The 21,002-nt window shown below is 43.5% G+C and overlaps 1 protein-coding gene across 2 annotated transcripts in view; it reads left to right on the top strand.

The window, feature by feature from the left end:
* Positions 1-21,002, top strand: part of PDE7B (phosphodiesterase 7B) — a 310,274-nt gene that overhangs the window by 206,376 nt on the left and 82,896 nt on the right. Inside the window, exon 1 of one of the 2 annotated variants that reach the window (XM_075267949.1) lies at positions 19,722-20,541. The exons of the other annotated variant lie outside the window; for it this stretch is intronic. Coding sequence (XP_075124050.1) covers positions 20,313-20,541 — 229 coding nt within the window. The 5' untranslated portion in view covers positions 19,722-20,312. Of the gene's footprint in view, positions 1-19,721; positions 20,542-21,002 lie in introns of those variants that run through there. 2 annotated transcript variants of the gene reach the window in all.

The raw sequence follows: 21,002 nt of genomic DNA, 5'->3' as shown, positions 1-21,002 counted from the left end.
GGCCTTATCACTGATGGCGATGATAGGGAATACAGAGACTTAAACCGGGATTTTGTTGAATGGTGCCAGCAGAACCAGCTCAGGATTAATGCTGGGAAGACCAAGGAGATGGTGGTGGACTTTAGTAAACGGAGAGGTGCTCCGACCCCGGTGGAGATCCAAGGAACATGTATTGAGATAGTCAGGACCTATAAGTACCTGGGCGTGCTCCTCAATAATAAACTAGACTGGGCTGATCACCTGGAGGCGCTGCACAGAAAGGGCCACAGCAGACTCTACCTGCTCAGGAGGCTGAGGGCCTTCGGAGTCCAGGGGACACTTCTTAGGGCCTTCTTCAACTCTGTGGTTGCCTCAGCCATCTTTTTCGGTGTGGCCTGCTGGGGAAGCAGTATATCAACCAGGGACAGAAATAGACTTGACAGGCTGATCAGGAGGGCCAGCTCTGTCCTGGGGAGCCCCTTGGACCCAGTACAGGTGGTGGGTGACAGAAGGATACTGTCTGTGGTGACCTCCATGCGGGGGAACAAATCCCACCCCATGTATGGGACCCTGATGGGACTTGGCAGCACTGTAAGCGACCGTCTGCTTCACCCCAAGTGTGAGAAGGAGCGCTATCGCAGGTCCTTCCTTCCAACCGCGACCAGGCTGTATAATCTACATCAGACCAAACGAAGAGCTCTCCGCACAGAGAACTAATGATTATGAGGATGACCATGAGGTCTTCCTCTTTCTCTTCTGTTTTTCCTTAGCTGCCATGGACTCCTAGTATATCTTCTCTTCTCAGCTTATCTGTGTCTACGTCTGTAACATATTACTCTGTATTATCCTGTATCTGTATTACTATGCTGCTGTAACACGCTGAAATTTCCCCAAGGTGGGACTATTAAAGGATTATCTTATCTTATCTTATAACTGTAATGTAAAATTTTGCTATAGTCTGAGTTATGAGAAATTTGTACAAATCAGTTTATTGCATGATGTATTTATTAACATTTTAAATCCCAAATGTGTCACTTGCATTTCAATGGGTGCCGCTAGTGGAAAATTCTGCTAGTGGAAAAAAAGCTAGCAGAACCCATTGAAATCAATGGGAGCCTTTTTTTTCAGCGTGGAAAATTCAGCGCCAAATAAAGCTCCATTTTCCTCCATGTGAATGGACCCTCAATTATTATTTTTTTGCCATCAATGGAGCTATTAGAGCCTGTTTGCTGTGGGATGAGCTTTATTTTTCAATGGCACTATTTTCGTGTATACACATTAGTCAGTCATAACAATGAACCACCAGTCTAATATTGTATAGATCACCCTCTTGCAATCAAAAAACTTGACTCATTATTATATGTTCTGCTATAGTTACACCAGTTCTAGGACTATTATTGAGTTTGTGAATCAAGGCACATGACACATTTGGGAATTAAAATGTTAATAGCGGAAAATACCGCTAGTGGAAAAAAAGAGTTAGCAGCACCCATTGAAGTCAATGGGAGGCTTCTTTTTCAGTGCTGAAAATTCAGCGCCAAATAAAGCGCCATTGTCCTCCATGTGAATGGACCCTAAGGCTTTCTGAGTGCAAAAAACAGTCCTATGCCCTGAAGTCCATAATAGGCAGGATACTTAAAGGGAGACTTTCAGCAGTAAAAGCTGCATAAAACTAATCACAGTACCTAGTAAGGCTGCTTTTACACTTTACAAAGAGGCCTTTCTTAGGCTATATTCACACCACAGTAAATAATGGCTGTGTGACGTTGCAAGGCAGCATTACATTCAATTCACTTGAATGGAGTCTATTGACATGACCTTTGTAATGGGCCATCAAAATATGTCATGTCCTATTTATGGCCATTTTTACAGACCAACTCCATTTACTAAAATCCATGGGGGATTTGTAGAAACAAGTGCTCCACGGGTGCAAGACAGCAGTGAATGGACATTTTCATGACCGTTTTGCACCTTTTGAATGTGAATGTAGCTTTATTCTGCATTTCCGTTCCATTGTAATGAAAATCCACATTTTATTCTTATGTAAATTATCTGAAAGAGGCTTTAGGGGAAGTTCTTCTCTTGCAAAGGCTTTGCTCTAGATCAGGGGTGCTCACACTTTTTCAGCGTGTGAGCTACTTTATTAGCTGACCAAGGCAAAAGATCTACTAGGGCGGGGCTGGGGCGGGCCTGTGGGCGGGGCCGGGGCAGGCCTATGGGCAGGACCGGATGGCCTTGTGGGCGGGGCAGGCGTGTCTGTGGGTGGGGCCGGGCAGGTGGGCAGGGCCGGGCGGATCATGAGAGCAGGAGACAGCGGCGTTCTGTGGCCACCCAGGGATCCCCGGTGTCTGTTTGTTCACAGCGCAGGCTGAGAGTTATCTCTGGACACTGGCAGGCTGGGGCTGCGGCAGCTCCGCCTGCCAGTGTCCGGAGATGACTCTCAGCCTGCACTGCACTGTGAACAAGCAGACAAGCCCTGCTTCCCGCGATCGACCCATACGTCCTTTGCGATCTACCAGTAGATCGCGATCGACGTATTGGGCACCCCTGCTCTAGATAAATGCCTCCAACTACAAACAAAGTGTGACAAAGTGGATGATGTCACTTAAGAAATGGGGTAAGAACTGGGTTGGAAGTGGTTATCAAAAGCAGAGAGTGGACCTGCAATGCAGGATAAGAAAGTCATCTTTGGAAAGTGTAACAGCAGCCCTACAAGGTACTGTCATTAGTCTGTTACTAATTTTCCTACTTCACAGACTCCCTTTAAGAGGATAAAGTATTCTATTGATGTCAAAATATTCTATTTGTGTATGTTAATAGTACATCTACATCTTTATCTTTTTGAGTGGTTGTATGAGAATTCTAAAATGTAAATTTAATTGCAGGAACAGAATTGTCTTAGTAGTATTATTTAATAGTTTAGTGAGTGGGCAACATCCACACTGAAGATACTGAACTGGCATAAGGAAGAAGATACACAGAAGGTGCCTAGACACAGTAAAGCTACTTATAGAATATAGTATATGTAAAATGACAGAGCACACAGAGTCCTTACCTTAATATGAATTCTGTTCAAATTTAGGAGTGCCCATGGCTACAGAAGGGACAATGTTCATTTACATGACACTTGTCAGTCCAATTAGAAGTGGTTAATTAGTTTATATTCTGGAAGATCTTATTAGTTACTGTGTATTGCTGTAATATCTAACCTGCCAACTGCTCTGTACCAGTTATCACAGTCAGTAGTTTCTGATATGTGCAATGCATATAGTGAAATATGACTGTTAAATCACTATGTAATCTGTAACATACACATGTTCTAAGGACAGATCGTTTACGCAGGAATGTCATAGGATTTTTCAATGGAGAGGTTGTATGCATAGTTGACCTCTTTTAAGGTAAAGGTGTGTAAACTTCTGAACTGTTACAGAAAATTCTATAGGAAACGCTGAGTTACTTGCTGTTAGCTTGCTCTACTAACTGTAATCATTGACAATATATTGATTAGCTATCATTTACTGAACATATATCCATTCATTCTAATCTAACCTGTTACTATGCCTTCTGGAGTAACCACGACTGATCCATTCCAGTGCTTTCTACACTTTCTGCCAACAATTATATATCTTTTACTGTCAGATGAAAGCAGCGGTAAAACGTCAGAGCAAAATAAGGAGAAGTGAGTGAATATGGATAGTGAAAGATGGGAACTCAAGAGGTATGTGCTGATGCAACAGGTTAGTTGAACATTTTGAGAGCAGATTCCAAACACAAATAGGGAAATTTATAAATCAGTTTTCTGGTGTAGAGGGATAGTATTGTAGTGAACACACCATATTGTGTAAATGTGGGCAGAACGGGGAAGAGAGAGGGGTGGGCTGAGGTGGGGACACCTTTACCTGACATATTCATTAAAACTCACACCAGCTTTCTTTATTCTGGCACAATCTTCCCTCAAATCCTCATTATATTACAGTGTAATTCAAGTTATACAGACCCCAGTCACATGCACTGGAGTCCACAGCTTGATCCATGTTGCAAAGGCCTAAATTTAAGGCAGATGTACACAATAACACTGATACGCAAGGTTTTGTTGTTTTGAAATGAATAGGTGTATCAATGTTTTTTTTGCCCAGATTCCGAAAATGACCTTCAAAATTCCGTATCACGACAGGTTTTTTCACAAATGATGGAAATGTGAAAATTAAAAAAAACATAATTTTTTAATCACATTGATATATGACAACTTTTGTATCTTGTGAAAATCTTATCTGGCGGGACGGAATGATTGTGTAAGGGATAGATAAACATAAATACATACTCAAACAAGATATTAAGCACTCTATACCAAAAAAAATTTTTTGGTATATAGTGTATATAAAACTTAATAAAAGACAATTACACATCATCTGACAGACTTTATTCAGAATATTGTAAATAAAAAATTTTTATGCAAAAAAAAATAAAATAATGTAAAATATTCTGAATAAGGTCTGTCAGAAGACGCGTAATTGTCTTTTATTAAGTTTTATATATTATTATTTTTTGGTATATAGTGCTTAATATCTTGTTTGAGTCGATCAAGGCTTTGTCGGCACTCTGTGAACTTTTGATTGTATAAGTTTCCGCAAAACTTGTTTGAATAAATACAACAATGGAAATGCAACTTACTTATCTGTATGACGTCATGATTTGCTGCACTAACAAAAGCGGAGAATAAGAGAATGTTATCTTGGCACGGCAGTATGACTCATACCTCACGCCATCACTCCCTTCTTTCTATTGGTCACGTGGCGCCATTCTGGGGAGATCTAGTCAGTGCGAAGAAGGGACTGGTCGCGTTCGGTTGTTTCTTTCTGGTGTGTGCAATGGCTTCACGTGGTTGTGTTAATCATCCAGACGTATTCTGCTACATATGTGGCTGTTATATGACAGGAAAAAAACAAAGGCAAAATATTACGCCTTTCGTGAAAAATGCTTATTTCCAATACTTCGGGATTAAACTAGCAGATCAGGACAAAGTTTGGTCGCCTCACAAAGTGTGCTGTGCATGTGTGGAGGGGTTGAGGAACTGGAAAAGTGGAAAAAGGGCATCAATGCCATTCGGTGTACCCATGGTGTGGCGTGAGGCAAAAAATCACATTGACGACTGCTATTTCTGCACAGTGAAAATTGTGGGCCATACCAGAACCAGTAAATGTAACATTGTATATCCCAATATCCCATCTGCCATAAGACCAGTGCCCCATAGCGAATACATCCCTGTGCCATCCCCGTCCAATGTCAAGCCCTCAACAGACACCAGACGGTGATATAAGTGATGGGACGTACCAACCGGACAGTATGTTAGGTATGTTTGGTATGTTTGCTTTTAAATATGTATTTATGTTTATCTATTCCTTACACAATCATTCCATCCCTCCCAGGGGCGTAACTATCGTAGAGGCAGCGGAGGCGGCTGTCACAGGGCCCGGGCCATTAGGGGGCCCGGTGACAGCCGCTACCGCTGTGGATTTTTTTTTAATAGGCTGTTACGGGCCCTATTCACTTGCCGATCCTGGCTGGGCCGGGATCGGCAAGTGACACCGTGGGCCCCACAAAGGCTATCATTATACTCGGGGGTCTTTGCAGACCCCCGAGTATAATGATCAGCGGACCGGAGAGGTAAGAAACATAAAAAACTGTTACTTACCTCTCCACGATCCTGCCAGGCCTCCGTCCTACTGTTGTCTGACGTCTCTGACGTCACATGAACCCGGCATGCTTCCCGGGTCATGTGACGTCCGACGTCATTAACGAAGGACACGAGCGCTGGTCAGCACAGGAGGACAGCACAGCACAGGAGTCGGGGAACAGGTAAGAAGCAACAGTGTTTTTTTTTTAAATGTTTTTATTCCCCGGGTCTCCGATTATTATACTCTGGGGTCTGAAAAGACCCCAGAGTATAATAATTGTTTATGGGTGTCCACAGAGGGACACTATTGGGGTTAATAGTGTGTGCAGGGGACACTATTGGGGTTAATACTGTGTGTAGGGGCCACTATTGGGGTTAATACTGTGTGCAGGGGACACTATTGGGGTTAATAGTGTGTGCAGGGGCCACTATTGGGGTTAATACTGTGTGTAGGGGCCACTATTGGGGTTAATACTGTGTGCAGGGGACACTATTGGGGTTAATAGTGTGTGCAGGGGACACTATTGGGGTTAATACTGTGTGCAGGGGGCACTATTGGGGTTAATACTGTGTGCAGGGGACACTATTGGGGTTAATTCTGTGTGCAGGGGACACTATTGGGGTTAATTCTGTGTGCAGGGGACACTATTGGGGATAATACTGTGTGTGCAGGGGACACTATTGGGGTTAATTCTGTGTGCAGGGGACACTATTGGGGTTAATACTGTGTGCAGGGGACACTATTGGGGTTAATTCTGTGTGCAGGGGACACTATTGGGGTTAATTCTGTGTGCAGGGGACACTATTGGGGTTAATTCTGTGTGCAGGGGACACTATTGGGGTTAATTCTGTGTGCAGGGGACACTATTGGGGTTAATACTGTGTGCAGGGGACACTTGGGGTTAATTCTGTGTGCAGGGGACACTATTGGGGTTAATTCTGTGTGCAGGGGACACTATTGGGGTTAATACTGTGTGCAGGGGACACTATTGGGGTTAATACTGTGTGCAGTGGTCACTATGGGGGATAATACTGTGTGCAGGGGCCAGTAAGGGACATAATACTGTGTGCAGGGGCCAGTAAGGGACATAATACTGTGTGCAGGGGCCAGTAAGGGAGGAGTGCGGAGGAGGGGGTCGGTCGAGGTCTTCGAGGTCTTCGGTGTCAGTTGGGATGGGGGGGGCCCATGTCAAAAGTTCGCCACGGGGCCCCGCCATTCCTAGTTACGCCACTGATCCCTCCGGAGAACATTGTTACACTTTACAAACGTTGTCATATAGCAATGTCATTAAAATATTACGTTGTTTTCAATTTTCACATTTCCATCATTTTTGAAAAAACCTGACGTGATACGGAAATTTGAAGATCATTTTCAGAATCTGCGGAAAAAAATCCATTCAGATACACCTGTTCATTTGAAAACAACAGAAAAAAAGTTGAAAAATTGCTTATCAGTGTAATCTGCAGCATGTAAATTTTGTAAACCCTACAGCAGAAAAATATGTCACTTCTGAAATTACCCCAAGACTAAAACTTACCATATAGAATCAAGTGTCCCACATTTACTATGATAAAATAAATACCCCATTTGGTAATCATTTAAACGCATCTATGAAGCTGACATCTTTGATGTGTGTATTAGATAAAGTTTTATGTGGACAATATTTTTTTGATACATACAGTATTTGGCACGTGTTGACATTTTTTGGCGCATATCGACAGTTTTTGTGGACATAAACCAAGCCAATAATTAGATGGTATTAACTAGACTAGCCAGTCTAAATATGCACTAGAGATATCATTTAGGAACACTAAACAAAATAGGTGTGATAAATTTTAAAAAAGTCGAAGTTCATTGCCTACAATTCACACAGACACAGTAAATCTGGGCCAGTGTATTGTGTTGCGTAGACAAAAACATCAGAGGATTCATCCTGGAGTGTGTCAGTAATTGTAATCCATGTCAATCATTAACAGACCCTTACAGACCCGTATAAAATCTATACTTCTCGTGACCTGTCTGGTTTGGTAAAATACTTCCCATGAAATAACAATTATGAAAAATATTTTCTTATAACTCCCTATTGACAAGGGAAATAGCTATGTCTAGTTGTCAATTTATTTGTACATTTTCAGGAGTCATATCTCCAGGATCGTCCTGCTATAAAGCTTAGGGCAAACATGGCCATGTTCAGTAATATTAGACTTTAGTCAGGGGCCACACGGTGACTCAGTGGTTAGCACTGCAGCCTTGCAGCCCTGGAGTCCTTGGTTCGAAACCTGCCAAGGGCAAAAAAAAACATCTGCAAGGAGTTTGTATGTTCTCCCTGTGTTTGCGTGGATTTCCATACCGTACTTCAAAGTGTCAGGGTCTGGGGTGGCATAGACACAAAAGTCCAGATTCTTTAGCCCAAAACAAAGGTAGAATTTATTTTCACTCAAAACAAAACAGTGCAGCAACAAAAGGAAACAATACAAAAATAAATACCTGCCCGGCTAGGCTCTAACTAAACATAGAATAGGTTAACTCACCTAGAATAACAGAAATCAAAAGCCAGTAGAATCATTCAGAACACAGCTCCAAAAATATGACCTCTTTCTTTGGCTCTCCAGCCAAGCTCTGCCCCCAGTCTGCTGCTGGAGCTGGCTTCTTAAGCCTCCTTGATGAGCAGACTCTCTGCAGCTGAGTCGCTGCCGGAACATCCCCAAAGTGTGGACTGGAGGGGGGTGGAATGACAGGTCCCACTGCCAACCTACCTGCCATTCCTAAAAATCCAGCCCAGTAACCGGAACTTGGAAATAATCCTCAGCAACAATGGTTATCTGATGATGAGATGATGATGATGATGAGAAACATTCTTTCTGGAGTTTTCTCATCTCACCCACCTTAGTAGTCTGGGTGAGATGTACTTCCCCTCCATTACCTGACCTTAGTAGTCTAGGTGAGATGTACTTCCCCTCCATTACCTGACCTTAGTAGTCTAGGTGAGATGTACTTCCCCTCCATTACCTGACCAGCCATTGGCTTACAAAAGACATATTAATAGGGAAAAATGTACATTGTGACATTGTGATTACTATATGGGGCTCACAATCTACATAACAAAAAAAATAAAAATAAAGTAATATTAGACTTTAGTCATGAATGGTCAGTTAAGGAATACTGAAGCCTATATTGGACAATGATAGTGCAAGTGAAACACTTATTTGTGGAGCAATCCTTGTACCAAAGTTTTCTGGTCTGCTAGACATAAAAAAGTCGAGTTTTTGTCACGTGCTTATGCACAATACTCCTGCAACTTCCACAGGACTACCCATGATGCTGAAACCTCTAAATAATTCTGACACACAAAGTGATTAAGATTCATTGTACAAAGCTCCTAACTTAATAAATCAGCTCTATTGGGTCAAAAATTGCATTAATAAATATCCATAAACCATACACCAAACATAAAATCACTGAATCATTCCGTTATCATGTGCTCTTTATTTCTCTTCTTATACTATGGCCTGTTAGTTTCTAACATGTACTTTATCACGTGTTCTCAAATGACTTACACCATTTCCACTGTAGTTGTTGAGAAGCTATTGTACTTTTATCTCTTATTACATTTTTTCTAACCATTTATTATATTTCTTAAATATCTCAACTCATAAAAGGCTAAAATTAATGAATACACTCAACACACCAAATATCAGCTCTGGTTAGTGCTCCATAGGGAACCATTGCAGTTTTACTTGTTTGATACCCCTCTCATTTCTGAGGCTCAAGTTTATTTGTGATAAACCCCTGTAACATAGCAGAAAGCTTACCAAGCAAATGCGAAAATACAGATTTCTAGAAGGAAATTCAATAAGTTTTACTATAAGATGCTTGTAAGCACTGAACACTGGACAAACTAATAATGTTGCTTTTTCACAGTCAATAAACTGACTTAGGGTACATTCACATTATATTAGTTGTATCAATATCAGTTTTTGTTGTCTCTTAAATCATTACAACTGATGCCAAAACTGATGCAAAAATGTATCAGTTGTCTTCAAAGCGATAAGTTGTCATCAGTTTTTACCAAGCTGGTCCACAAGGCATGATGGACTGCTGAGGCCAATAGGCCAGGAGTACTCAACTATGTTAAAGTCATCTGGGTTTCACAAGCAAGTAAAGGTATAAGCTGAACACATTCAGTATTTACTGTATTTTTTGGACAAAAAGAAGTGCCGGAATACACGAGTTTTAGATAATTGAATAAATGAATGAATAATTGAAATATTCTCATTGAATACTTTGTTCTGTACAAAGTTGAATGTGATGACAACAAAATCACACAAAAATCATCAATGGAAATCAAATTTATAAATCAATGGAGGAATGGATTTGTAGTCACCCCCAAAATTAAAATGGAAAAACACACTACAGGCTGATCCAACTTTGTATGTAATGTCCTAAAACATGTCAAAATGAGGCTCAGTAGTGTGTGTGGCATCTATGTGCCTGTATGATCTCCCTACAACGCCTGGGCATACTCCTGATGAGGTTGTGGATGGTCTCCTGAGAGATCTCCTCCCAGACCTGGATAAAGCATCTGCCAATTCCTGGACAGTCTGTGGTGCAACAGACTGGACAGTCTGTTGGATGGAGCGAGACATGATGTCCCAGATGTGCTCATTCGGATTCAGGTCTGGGGAATGGGCGTGCCAGTCCATAGCTTCAATGCCTTCATCTTGCAGGAACTGCTGACACACTCCAGCCACATGAGGTCTGGCATTGTACTGCATTAGGAGGAACCCAGGACCAACCGCACCAGCATATGGTCTCACAAGGGGTCTGAGGATCTCATCTCGGTACCTAATGGCATTTAGGTTACCTCTGGCTAACACATGGAGGGCTGTGTGGCCCTCCAAAGAAATGTCACCCGACACCATTACTGACCCACTACCAAACCGGTCATGCTGAAGGATGTTGCTCTCCACGGAGTCTCCAGACTCTGTCTGTTTCAGAATACAAGTGCTGATGCTCCTTTTATGTGGCTCACATAATGTTTTACAGTCACTGCAAAGTGGATGAGATCCTAGCGAATCCCATTCACACATTGCTGAAAAATACATGTAGCAGAAACGCTGCGATATCCAAAACCGTCACAGTTTTGGAAATCACAACATGTCAATTATACCTATGAAATGCTGGCGGTTCCCTTATAGGTATAATGGAAGAAACCATCTGTAGAAATCTGTAGAAGAAACCGGCACTACAGCCGTGGTTTTTCCCACAGTGCTTTTTTGCTGCAGCCTGCTACATGAGCCCTTAGCCTAAATCAGTTTATGTGTACTGCAAGTAATTGCCATACATGGGCTACACTTAATGGTAAGCTCATATCTCCCACTTTCCTCTTTTCATCACGTTTATGTCTTTTTCATTCTACCTATTATACAACAGGATCAGCATTATATTTGTAAAATCAAATGGCCTGTTAAAAGACTATTAGGCAACAGCCCAACTGTATAAAAGGATATGAGGATTCTTGTTCCTCTGCTTGTGGTAATTATAGTCGTGCCATTGTTTGTTAGATAGCAGAGCAGTACACATGATCTTGTTTATTGAGTATACCTTCCCTAGCTTCAGGCTTTGACAAACCTATCATTTTCTCCTACCTGAAAACTACAGTATCTTTGGTATTTCACAATGACTAGCTAAGCATTGTGAGCATACACATTTCTTTAAGTACTCGATCTTTGCTTAAGAGTGGTTTACAAACATGTTAACCCCTTCCCGATGGATGATTCTTACGATTTTCGTTCTTGACTGTTCTTCATAATGGTACTATTTATTATTCTGTCCAATATACTGGGAAGCTTCACCCTTACGGGTTTAGTTTTTACGGCGTTCACTCTGCAGCCAAAATGACACGTCAGCTGTATACTCTAGGTTAGTATGATTCCGAGGATACCAAATTTATATAGTTTAATTTACACACTTAATAAATTTTAAACACTTAATAATTGCGTACTGTTATGGCGGATGTCGGGACCTGGTATAAAGCCATCAATTCAATTAAAAAAAATGTCTCCAAAAGTTTTGGGTCACCATCTATCTTCCCCCCATCTTTTTAAAGGGAGTCTTTTGGCAGTTGGTTATATAATCTCATAAACTCAGTACCTTGTAGAAGTGATTCTACCAAATATGCCTCTGTTATTCAGCTTTGGAGCCACATGTGGCTCATATTTCACATGACCGCCCCAGGGATATGGGTAAATATACATATTTGATAGATTATGTCATTTAGAAAGTAGGCAGGGGGAGGGTGTGTAGATTAGTGTAGGGATTAGAATTTATCCTGAACAACCCCTATAAGGTCTAGTTCACGCAAAGTTTTTTACTTCAATGGGAGCCGCTTGCTTCTTTTTTCTGCTAGCTAGTAGCGGAAAAAAGAAGGGACATGCCCTTTCTTCCCGCGGATTCCGACATCTGCGGCGCGAGACTCTCTCCCAATTAGGCCCATTCATTTGGCCCTAAACCGAAGTGGAATGCCGTGACGGGATGCGGGTGCACTGCAACGGCATTCCGTCGCGGCTAGCCGCACTGTATGTTCACATGCGGAATCCATTTTCCGCCGTGTGAACATACCCTAAGGCCAGGTTAAATCAGTTTTTTGTTCTGGATTTTGAGGCAGAGGCCGCCTCAGAATCCGGTCCAAAAGATGGCTACCTGCGACTGGATGCCGGTGTAGTGCATAAAGTGCACCAGCATCCAGTAGCGGAATTCCACTCCAAATTAGGCTCAAATGAATGGACCTAGTCATGGGGAGTGTCTCAAGGCGGAAAAAGGCATGTCTCTTCATTTTTTCGCGAGTGGAAAGGAACTCATTGATTTCAATGGGAGGCGAATTCTGCGTCAAAATCCGGACCAAAAAACTCCATCTGAACCCAACTTAAGGCTGCCTCAAATATATCACTCGTGGTGACTTATAATGAAGGGATTTTTAAAGCTACTTTTTTTCTGTTTTTTTTCCCACTTTAGCTTTAATGTAACAAATTTGTCAAAATGTTACATGCTGGTTCATATATTTATCACGATTTATACTCCAATTTGTGCTCCACAAGTTTGTTGTACTTTTTAAATCATTTAGAACAGTATGTGTGCTCTAAAATGTTGCTACTTTTTGAAAATTTGTATAAAGTGAATTAGGTGTGTATATGGGCTCTGGTCAAAACGCAAGAAGCATGCCATATATGAAAAATAACCTTTACTTCATAGTGATTAAAAAAAGACACATACAAGGATCCAAAACATGGTTAAAAATGGAAAATAGCTAGGGTTTTTCCATGCAGCCTATATTTCATACTCTGTTTTTTGCGGTTCCACTAGCTGGTTGAGTGACAATACTTTTTTTGCGATTGTGTTGTATATGTGCTCTACCTTAACCACCTCCCACATTTGAAGTCACTTTTGTACAAAGATGCATTAGGTGCAAAACATTAACCCCTTCCCACCATTTTTCACTTTTCATTTTTGACTTTCCGCCTTCCAAACATCATAACTTTTCACAGAGCCATATGAGAACATAATTTTTGTGGGACAAATTGTACTTTCTAATATACTGTTTGAAGTATGGGAAAAAACATTCAGAATGGTGTGGAATTTGGGGTGATTTGAATTTTTATTTCTTTTTAATATAGATAGATAGATAGATAGATAGATAGATAGATAGATAGATAGATAGATAGATAGATAGATAGATAGATAAAATGGCAAAATATCCAATAAAATGCCAGTGGACTTATTTTATGGCAACGTTTCGGTTCGCATCCAGAACCTTTCTCAAGAACTTTTCTGGATGTGAACCGAAATGTCGCCTTGAAATAAACCCACTGACATTTTTTGGATATTTTGGAATGCTGCAGTTTAGTTTTTCTATATACCAGAGGGAGCCACCCTCTTTTGGATTGGCACCTATAGTGCTTTTGCTGTGCTGTCTTGAATTTTTAATCTATATAATACTAGCTTCTGCCCGCCACTTCGTCTGCGGGTTGTTGGCGTTGATGATCCGCCTATATTCAGCAAATTGCTGCTGTCGATGGTTTGCCTTCTCCGGCATTTTGGCAGCTCGCAAGCTGTCCTGCTGCTGACCCTGCTGCAGGGTTTCGACAGCTGTCAAGCTGGCCTGCTGCTGAACTCGTTCCTCGTGCTGTGCCCTTGATTGTTCTGGCATCTCAGCAGCTCGCTGGGACACCATATAATCAGCGTGTTGTTGGCATTGATGGTCCGCATGCTCCGGCGTTTTGGCAGCTCTCAAGCTGGCCTGCCGCTGAACTTGTTTCTTGCACTGTGCCTGTGATTCTTCCGGCATCTCAGCAGCTCGCTGGGATGCCATACAATGAGCGTGTTGTTGGTGTCAATGATCCTCCTCAGCTGCACTTGAGGAGATCTCTGTTGACTTCTGGAGCAGATGAGATAATATGCAAATATATATACACACTAAGGGTTAGTGTGTGTTTACACAGAGAGATAACAGCCCTGGCTTTCTCAGAAGGTGAGATAAGTGCAGTGTAATACAGTATGTGAACATAAATTCATAACATACATGAAGCCATGGCATTTACTGGGATAAAAAGTAGCCTATATTTCAATTGAGGTTACATACTATCTATGTGCCAAATTTCATTCAAATCCTTTCAGCTGTTTTTACATGATTGAGGAACAAACATCCAAACACACAAACATACCAACTTTCTTTATAATATTAGTAGGATTAGTAGGATATATGTATAATTTTTATTTATTTTTCTTAATTGTAAGAATTAGATCCCCTAGGGTCTGATCACTAATCCAATGTTTTGAAAAATACTGGCATTTGTATTACAGACTCCTAACCTCGCTGGCAATTAACCTGTGCTATTGTAGCTAAAGTCAGCATTCACATCACAGGTAAATTACGTATGCGATTAGAAAGGGATGGAGAAACCCAGGATTTGTATACAGGCTGGTACCCCCAAGTCCACCATCAATAATCCACCTGATCAAGTAAGGTTTTCAATTTTAACTCCCTTAAGAGTCTATTTAATATGTTTCCTGTACCTTTATAAAGTCATGGACTCCCTTAAAGGGGTGTTGGGGAACCACTATCATAGATCTAGTGGTTCCAGCCCCTGTTTTACTATAATCAGCCAGTCCCTATAGCACAGGTAAAGTACCACTGAGATCAGGAGACGAAAGAGGGGGCAAAGAAGCCCATGGCTCCATGATGCAGTATCCTCCTGATAAATCAAAGTAAATTTAATTTTTAATTATTTTGCCTGCTTACTAGCTAAACATATTTTACAGTACTTTACAGAGATATCGGCAACACTGTCCTAAGTAGGACTTACAATCTAAGTTCTCTATAAGTATGTCTTTGGAGTGTGCGAGGAAACCAGAGTACCCAGAGGTAACTGCTGGCAGATATTGTCCTTGGCTGGATTTGAATCTAGGGCTTCAACCTTGCAAAGCTATAGTGCTAGACCTAGACACCCCCGTATACTATCTAGGGCTCGTTCACATCTGCGTTGTGGTCTCCGTTCTGCAGGTTTCCGTTTCCTGCATAAAACAGAGCAGGAGACGGAAACCTGCAGGACTCTTTCATTTGAATGGGTGAGAAAGCTGTCCGGCCGTGAGCGGCAGTGAGCGTTTTGCACTCTCCGCCGCGAAACCGGGTTTTATAATCCGGACACAGAGTCGGACATGCAGTACTCTGTGTCCGGATTAAAAAATCCAGTTTTGCGGCGGAGAGCATAAAACGCTCACCGCCAGACCCGGTCTGTGCTTTGCGTCTTCTGGCATGCAGAAGACGGAAAGCACAGAACGGAAGGCTGAACGCAGGTGTGAACCTAGCGTTACCAATCACTACACTATGTACTACATACTGTGCATTCCCTGTCTAGCAAGCAAATTCCATATGTATCTACTTATAGAAAATTGTGTGTTCTCTCCACTGTACATGTCACGGAGCAAAGGTATACGTCTTCCTCCGGATGGTCTTTTGAATCAACACGGACGCAAGAGGTCGGGAGACAACAGCAATTTATTGTAATCCACAAGGTTAGTAGCCGGCGGTGGTCACATCAACCGTAATAACAATAAGTCCACAGAAGTCACAATCCAATGATAGCTTTGGCTCCTTGGTCCTGTAACTAAATCCTGGCTCTCTACAGAGCTGTGCACAGGCCGGCTAACCCATACTAACTGCTAGCTACAACTATATACTAAGACTGTTACACCTATATCTGTGGGTGGGAAGGGCTGAGTCACAGATCCTTCCCCCCTCACCTATACCAAGGAGAGCAGACTCCCTGTCTACTATGGACAATGCACCATCCAACATCTTCTTGGAGACACTGATCAGATTATCTCCACCCATTGTCCTCACTGGTCCTCACTAGTTAGAGGTATTTGCATACAATGTGCTAACACACTAGACCCTAATCAGCCAACTACACATTGATGTATATAACAGGTTAGAGAATACATTCCACATGAAATATATATTACACATTGCCTATAGTATAGACTCTAACCATCCCGTGACAACCCCTCCCCCTCTCAAAACATGTGCATGACACAATTGGCCTACACAGGTAAATTGGGGAATGCACATCAGTCTCTATAGCTCATATGTCCTCCTGCCGGGATAACCCATCCGCGTTCTGGTGTTGGTTCCCTCGGCGGTACTGAATGGTAAAGTTGTAGGGTTGAAGGGCTGGCATCTGGCAGAAAATCCGGTGGATCCATGTTGGCGTCTCTCTGAGCTTGGCTTCGGGTCACTGCTCCCACAAAGTGGCACTGTAGATTTCCAACATCGTTGCCTAACAGAACATCGGCCGGCAGCCCGCTCATCACACCAATTGTGCATCGTTTTGGTCCATAACCATAGTCGAGTTCCACGGTAGCTTTAGGAATACGTTTCCGAGTACCTCCTGCCAACTCGATAGAAAGGCCAGGGCCCTCCTCTAGGGCCTCGGGTCGAACCACTCGGGGGTCCGCTACCGTTAGGAAAGCTCCCGAGTCCCGGAATCCAACAACTGTTCGGCCATCCAGTAGGACCTCCTGAAAGTGCTTCCGCTGAAGGTTTGCGGGATGTGTGGCGGAAGGCTGAATCCCATAGACCCCTGGAGGTGGAACAGATGGGTCATTCATGGGGTCATCTGGAAATGGGGCCACACTTTCTGTCCTAGGGGTGGTTCCCAGGTAGTGAATAGGCCGGGATGCCACGGTGGCCCGTGCCCCCATGTTAACAGGGCAACTAGCTTGCAAATGTCCAGGCCGCCCGCACCCAAAACATCTGCGCTCTAGCATTCTTCCAGTAGGTCGTTGTCTAGGGACAGGGTTGTTCATAGCTGGAGGCCGATGGGCTGGGGCAGGGGTAGAGGGGGAATTGTAATCCTGAGGCCGGGCACGAAAGGTGGGTGGCTGGATGAAGGGTGTCTGGGGGATTGTGGTATTTTTCCGCTCCTCTGCAAACAACCTCTTCCACTGCGGCTTGATTGTCAGGCCCTCATCTGCAAGGGAAGCAGCTTGCTCAACTGTGGCTGGGTTCCGTTCCAGCACCCACTCACGAATCTCAGCGGGGCACTGGGAAAAGAACTGTTCCTTAAGTATGACTTGGAGGATCTTATCGACTGTGACAGCCTCCTCTCCTTCTAGCCAGCGCTTGCATGCTTGCTTCAACTTGTGGGCGAACATGTGGAAGGAGCTTCCCCCATTGTAAGACAAAGAGCGGAACTGAACTCGGTAGGTCTCTGGAGTGACTGCATAATACTTCTGCACCGCTCTTTTAATGGCCTCATAGTCCCGCTGATCACTAGGGTCCATGGCTCTGAGAGCTTCCGCAGCCCCATCTCGTAGGTGCCCCACCAGATACCGGACCCAATCCTTCTCTGGGACTTCCATCAGGTGGCACTGGTGTTCGAAGTCCTGAAAATATCCATCAACATCCCCAGCCGCTTCATCAAAGGTCTTGAAGTGTTTATGGGACACATATTGTGGTTCTCTCACTGTTGGGCTGGGGGTCGACGTTTGATTATAATTCCGCGTAGTTATCTCAGTCATTCGCATTTCATGTGCCATTCTTTCCTTTTCATGCACCATTCTCTGTTCCTCCTTCTCCGTTTCCTGAGCCCTCTGTAATGCTCTACTCCTTTGCTCTGCAGTTGTTCCTAGCCCCAGCACTGCCAATTCCTCCTCATACAAAACAACCCATCTGCTCTTTTGGGTCTGTACCTGCCACTCCCGTATCTCTACTGTCTCCTGGGGGCAGCCCTCCTCATGGTCGCTTTGCAGGGTCATCTCCTCCAGTGCCTCGATCAGTTGCTCTTTCGTTCTTCCCTGGTAACTCAGGTTTAGTTCCCGGGCCCTTACTTGTAGACTTGCCATAGTCCAGTTCCTGTATTCTGAGGTTGTGGCTCCATTAATCGCTGAGCTGCTGTAGTCCATCTCGCTGTCCGCTGTTGATCCCACCGCTGCCAACCAGTTGTCACGGAGCAAAGGTATACGTCTTCCTCCGGATGGTCTTTTGAATCAACACGGACGCAAGAGGTCGGGAGACAACAGCAATTTATTGTAATCCACAAGGTTAGTAGCCGGCGGCGGTCACATCAACCGTAATAACAATAAGTCCACAGAAGTCACAATCCAATGATAGCTTTGGCTCCTTGGTCCTGTAACTAAATCCTGGCTCTCTACAGAGCTGTGCACAGGCCGGCTAACCCATACTAACTGCTAGCTACAACTATATACTAAGACTGTTACACCTATATCTGTGGGTGGGAAGGGCTGAGTCACAGATCCTTCCCCCCTCACCTATACCAAGGAGAGCAGACTCCCTGTCTACTATGGACAATGCACCATCCAACATCTTCTTGGAGACACTGATCAGATTATCTCCACCCATTGTCCTCACTGGTCCTCACTAGTTAGAGGTATTTGCATACAATGTGCTAACACACTAGACCCTAATCAGCCAACTACACATTGATGTATATAACAGGTTAGAGAATACATTCCACATGAAATATATATTACACATTGCCTATAGTATAGACTCTAACCATCCCGTGACAGTACACTATATGTTATTTGTGTTCACTCCACATTTATCAGGTGGAGGACGATTATTAAATATCTACTATCTACATATTTGTGGAATATGTGTTATTTCCACTATATGCTACATATTAACCCTATTCAGTCCATGTCTATGAGGTGTAGGAAGATTATTGAACATCTACATATTTGTGGAATATGTGTTATTTCCACTATATATTACATATTAACCCTATTCAGTCCATGTCTATGAGGTGTAGGAAGATTATTGAACCTCTACTTGTGTGGAATATGTGTTATTTCCACTATATATTACATATTAACCCTATTCAGTCCATGTCTATGAGGTGTAGGAAGATTATTGAACCTCTACTTGTGTGGAATATGTGTCCTTTCCACTATATATTACATATTAACCCTATTCAGTCCATGTCTATGAGGTGTAGGAAGATTATTGAACCTCTACTTGTGTGGAATATGTGTCCTTTCCACTATATATTACATATTAACCCTATTCAGTCCATGTCTATGAGGTGTAGGAAGATTATTGAACCTCTACTTGTGTGGAATATGTGTCCTTTCCACTATATATTACATATTAACCCTATTCAGTCCATGTCTATGAGGTGTAGGAAGATTATTGAACATCTACTTGTGTGGAATATGTGTCCTTTCCACTATATATTACATATTAACCCTATTCAGTCCATGTCTATGAGGTGTAGGAAGATTATTGAACATCTACTTGTGTGGAATATGTGTCCTTTCCACTATATATTACATATTGACCCTATTCAGTGCATATGTATTGGGTGAATAGAGATTATTGAACATCTACTTGTGTGGAATATGTGTCCTTTCCACCGTAGGCTACATCAGGTGCAGGCACATTTGCTGAGGTAGTTACCTGGGTCTCCTCATGCCTCCAGTCCCTGGCACAGTACCAGCTAAGTGGCCTGAGCTGTCCTGGTAAGTCCCTCCTGTTCTCTGCCCTGGTATTAGATCCCTCGTGCAGAGAAGACAGGAAGAAGAGCTGATTATAAGTTACACAACATGTGCTGGCTGCTGCCTGCAGCTCTGACTGACTTCTCCCTGCCTGCCTGTCAGTGAATCACCAGCGTCCCCCTGCACAGACTCTCCTGGATGGCCACCATACGTGTGTGACTGAACAACAGGAGAGAGGTCATTACATGGCAGCGGTGCCCTCATGACCAGGCAGTGAGAGGAAGGAAGAGCTGGCTCCTCGCCAACACAGGGGGAAGAAGCAGCTGGTCTGTGGAACTCCTCAGTCAGTGTGTCCCTGTCTGCACTGCTGGGCACAGCCGTGTCCTGAGCACTTACCTCTGCACCCGCCTGCCTGTGGAAGTCCCTGAAAGCTCCTCAAGACATGACACACGGCAAAAGCCATGGGAGAACGTCACCCTGAGGAAACAGCCCCGCGTCTGGACTGGTTTATGTGCGTAACCCCCATTTCATAGGGTTCTCCTTCCCAGCTGAGAAGCCGCCCGGCACTGCAGGGGTTAACCCGGAGGCTGTCACTGTGTAGGCTTCCCCATAGCAGTGTACGGAGCCCCCCTACAGGGCAGGATGCCAGTACTGGATCGATGCTACAACGCGGCAGAGAGCTGGAGGACAGGTGAGGTGCTGCTACCGACCTACATGGGTAGTCTGCCAACCTACCACTCCGGGAGTCTGAGCTGTGAGCTGCCGGAAATCATAGAGATGGTGAAACTACTATGGAAGTCCAAGAACGGCATCCAGAGTGTGAAACAGAGGGGTCTCCTGGCCAATGAGGATGCCCTGGGGGCACTGCCAGGTAAGAATGCTAGTGGGCACTAGCTAGACGTCCTTATCTATGTACCTAGAGCGCTTATCTATCTATAACATACATGTACCACAGAGGGGTCTCCTGGCCAATGAGGATGCCCTGGGGGCACTGCCAGGTAAGAATGCTAGTGGACACTAGCTAGACGTCCTTATCTATGTACCTAGAGCGCTTATCTATCTATAACATACATGTACCACAGAGGGGTCTCCTGGCCAATGAGGATGCCCTGGGGGCATTGCCAGGTAAGAATGCTAGTGGGCACTAGCTAGACGTCCTTATCTATGTACCTAGAGCGCTTATCTATCTATAACATACATGTACCACAGAGGGGTCTCCTGGCCAATGAGGATGCCCTGGGGGCATTGCCAGGTAAGAATGCTAGTGGGCACTAGCTAGACGTCTTCATCTATGTACCTATAGCGCTTATCTATATATAACATATATGTACT

The sequence above is a fragment of the Leptodactylus fuscus genome, chromosome 3 (genome assembly GCF_031893055.1).
Source record: "Leptodactylus fuscus isolate aLepFus1 chromosome 3, aLepFus1.hap2, whole genome shotgun sequence".
NCBI classification, from domain to species: Eukaryota; Metazoa; Chordata; class Amphibia; order Anura; family Leptodactylidae; genus Leptodactylus; species Leptodactylus fuscus.
Note: the sequence above shows the minus strand (reverse complement) of the source record. Positions and strands in the feature narration are given on the sequence as shown.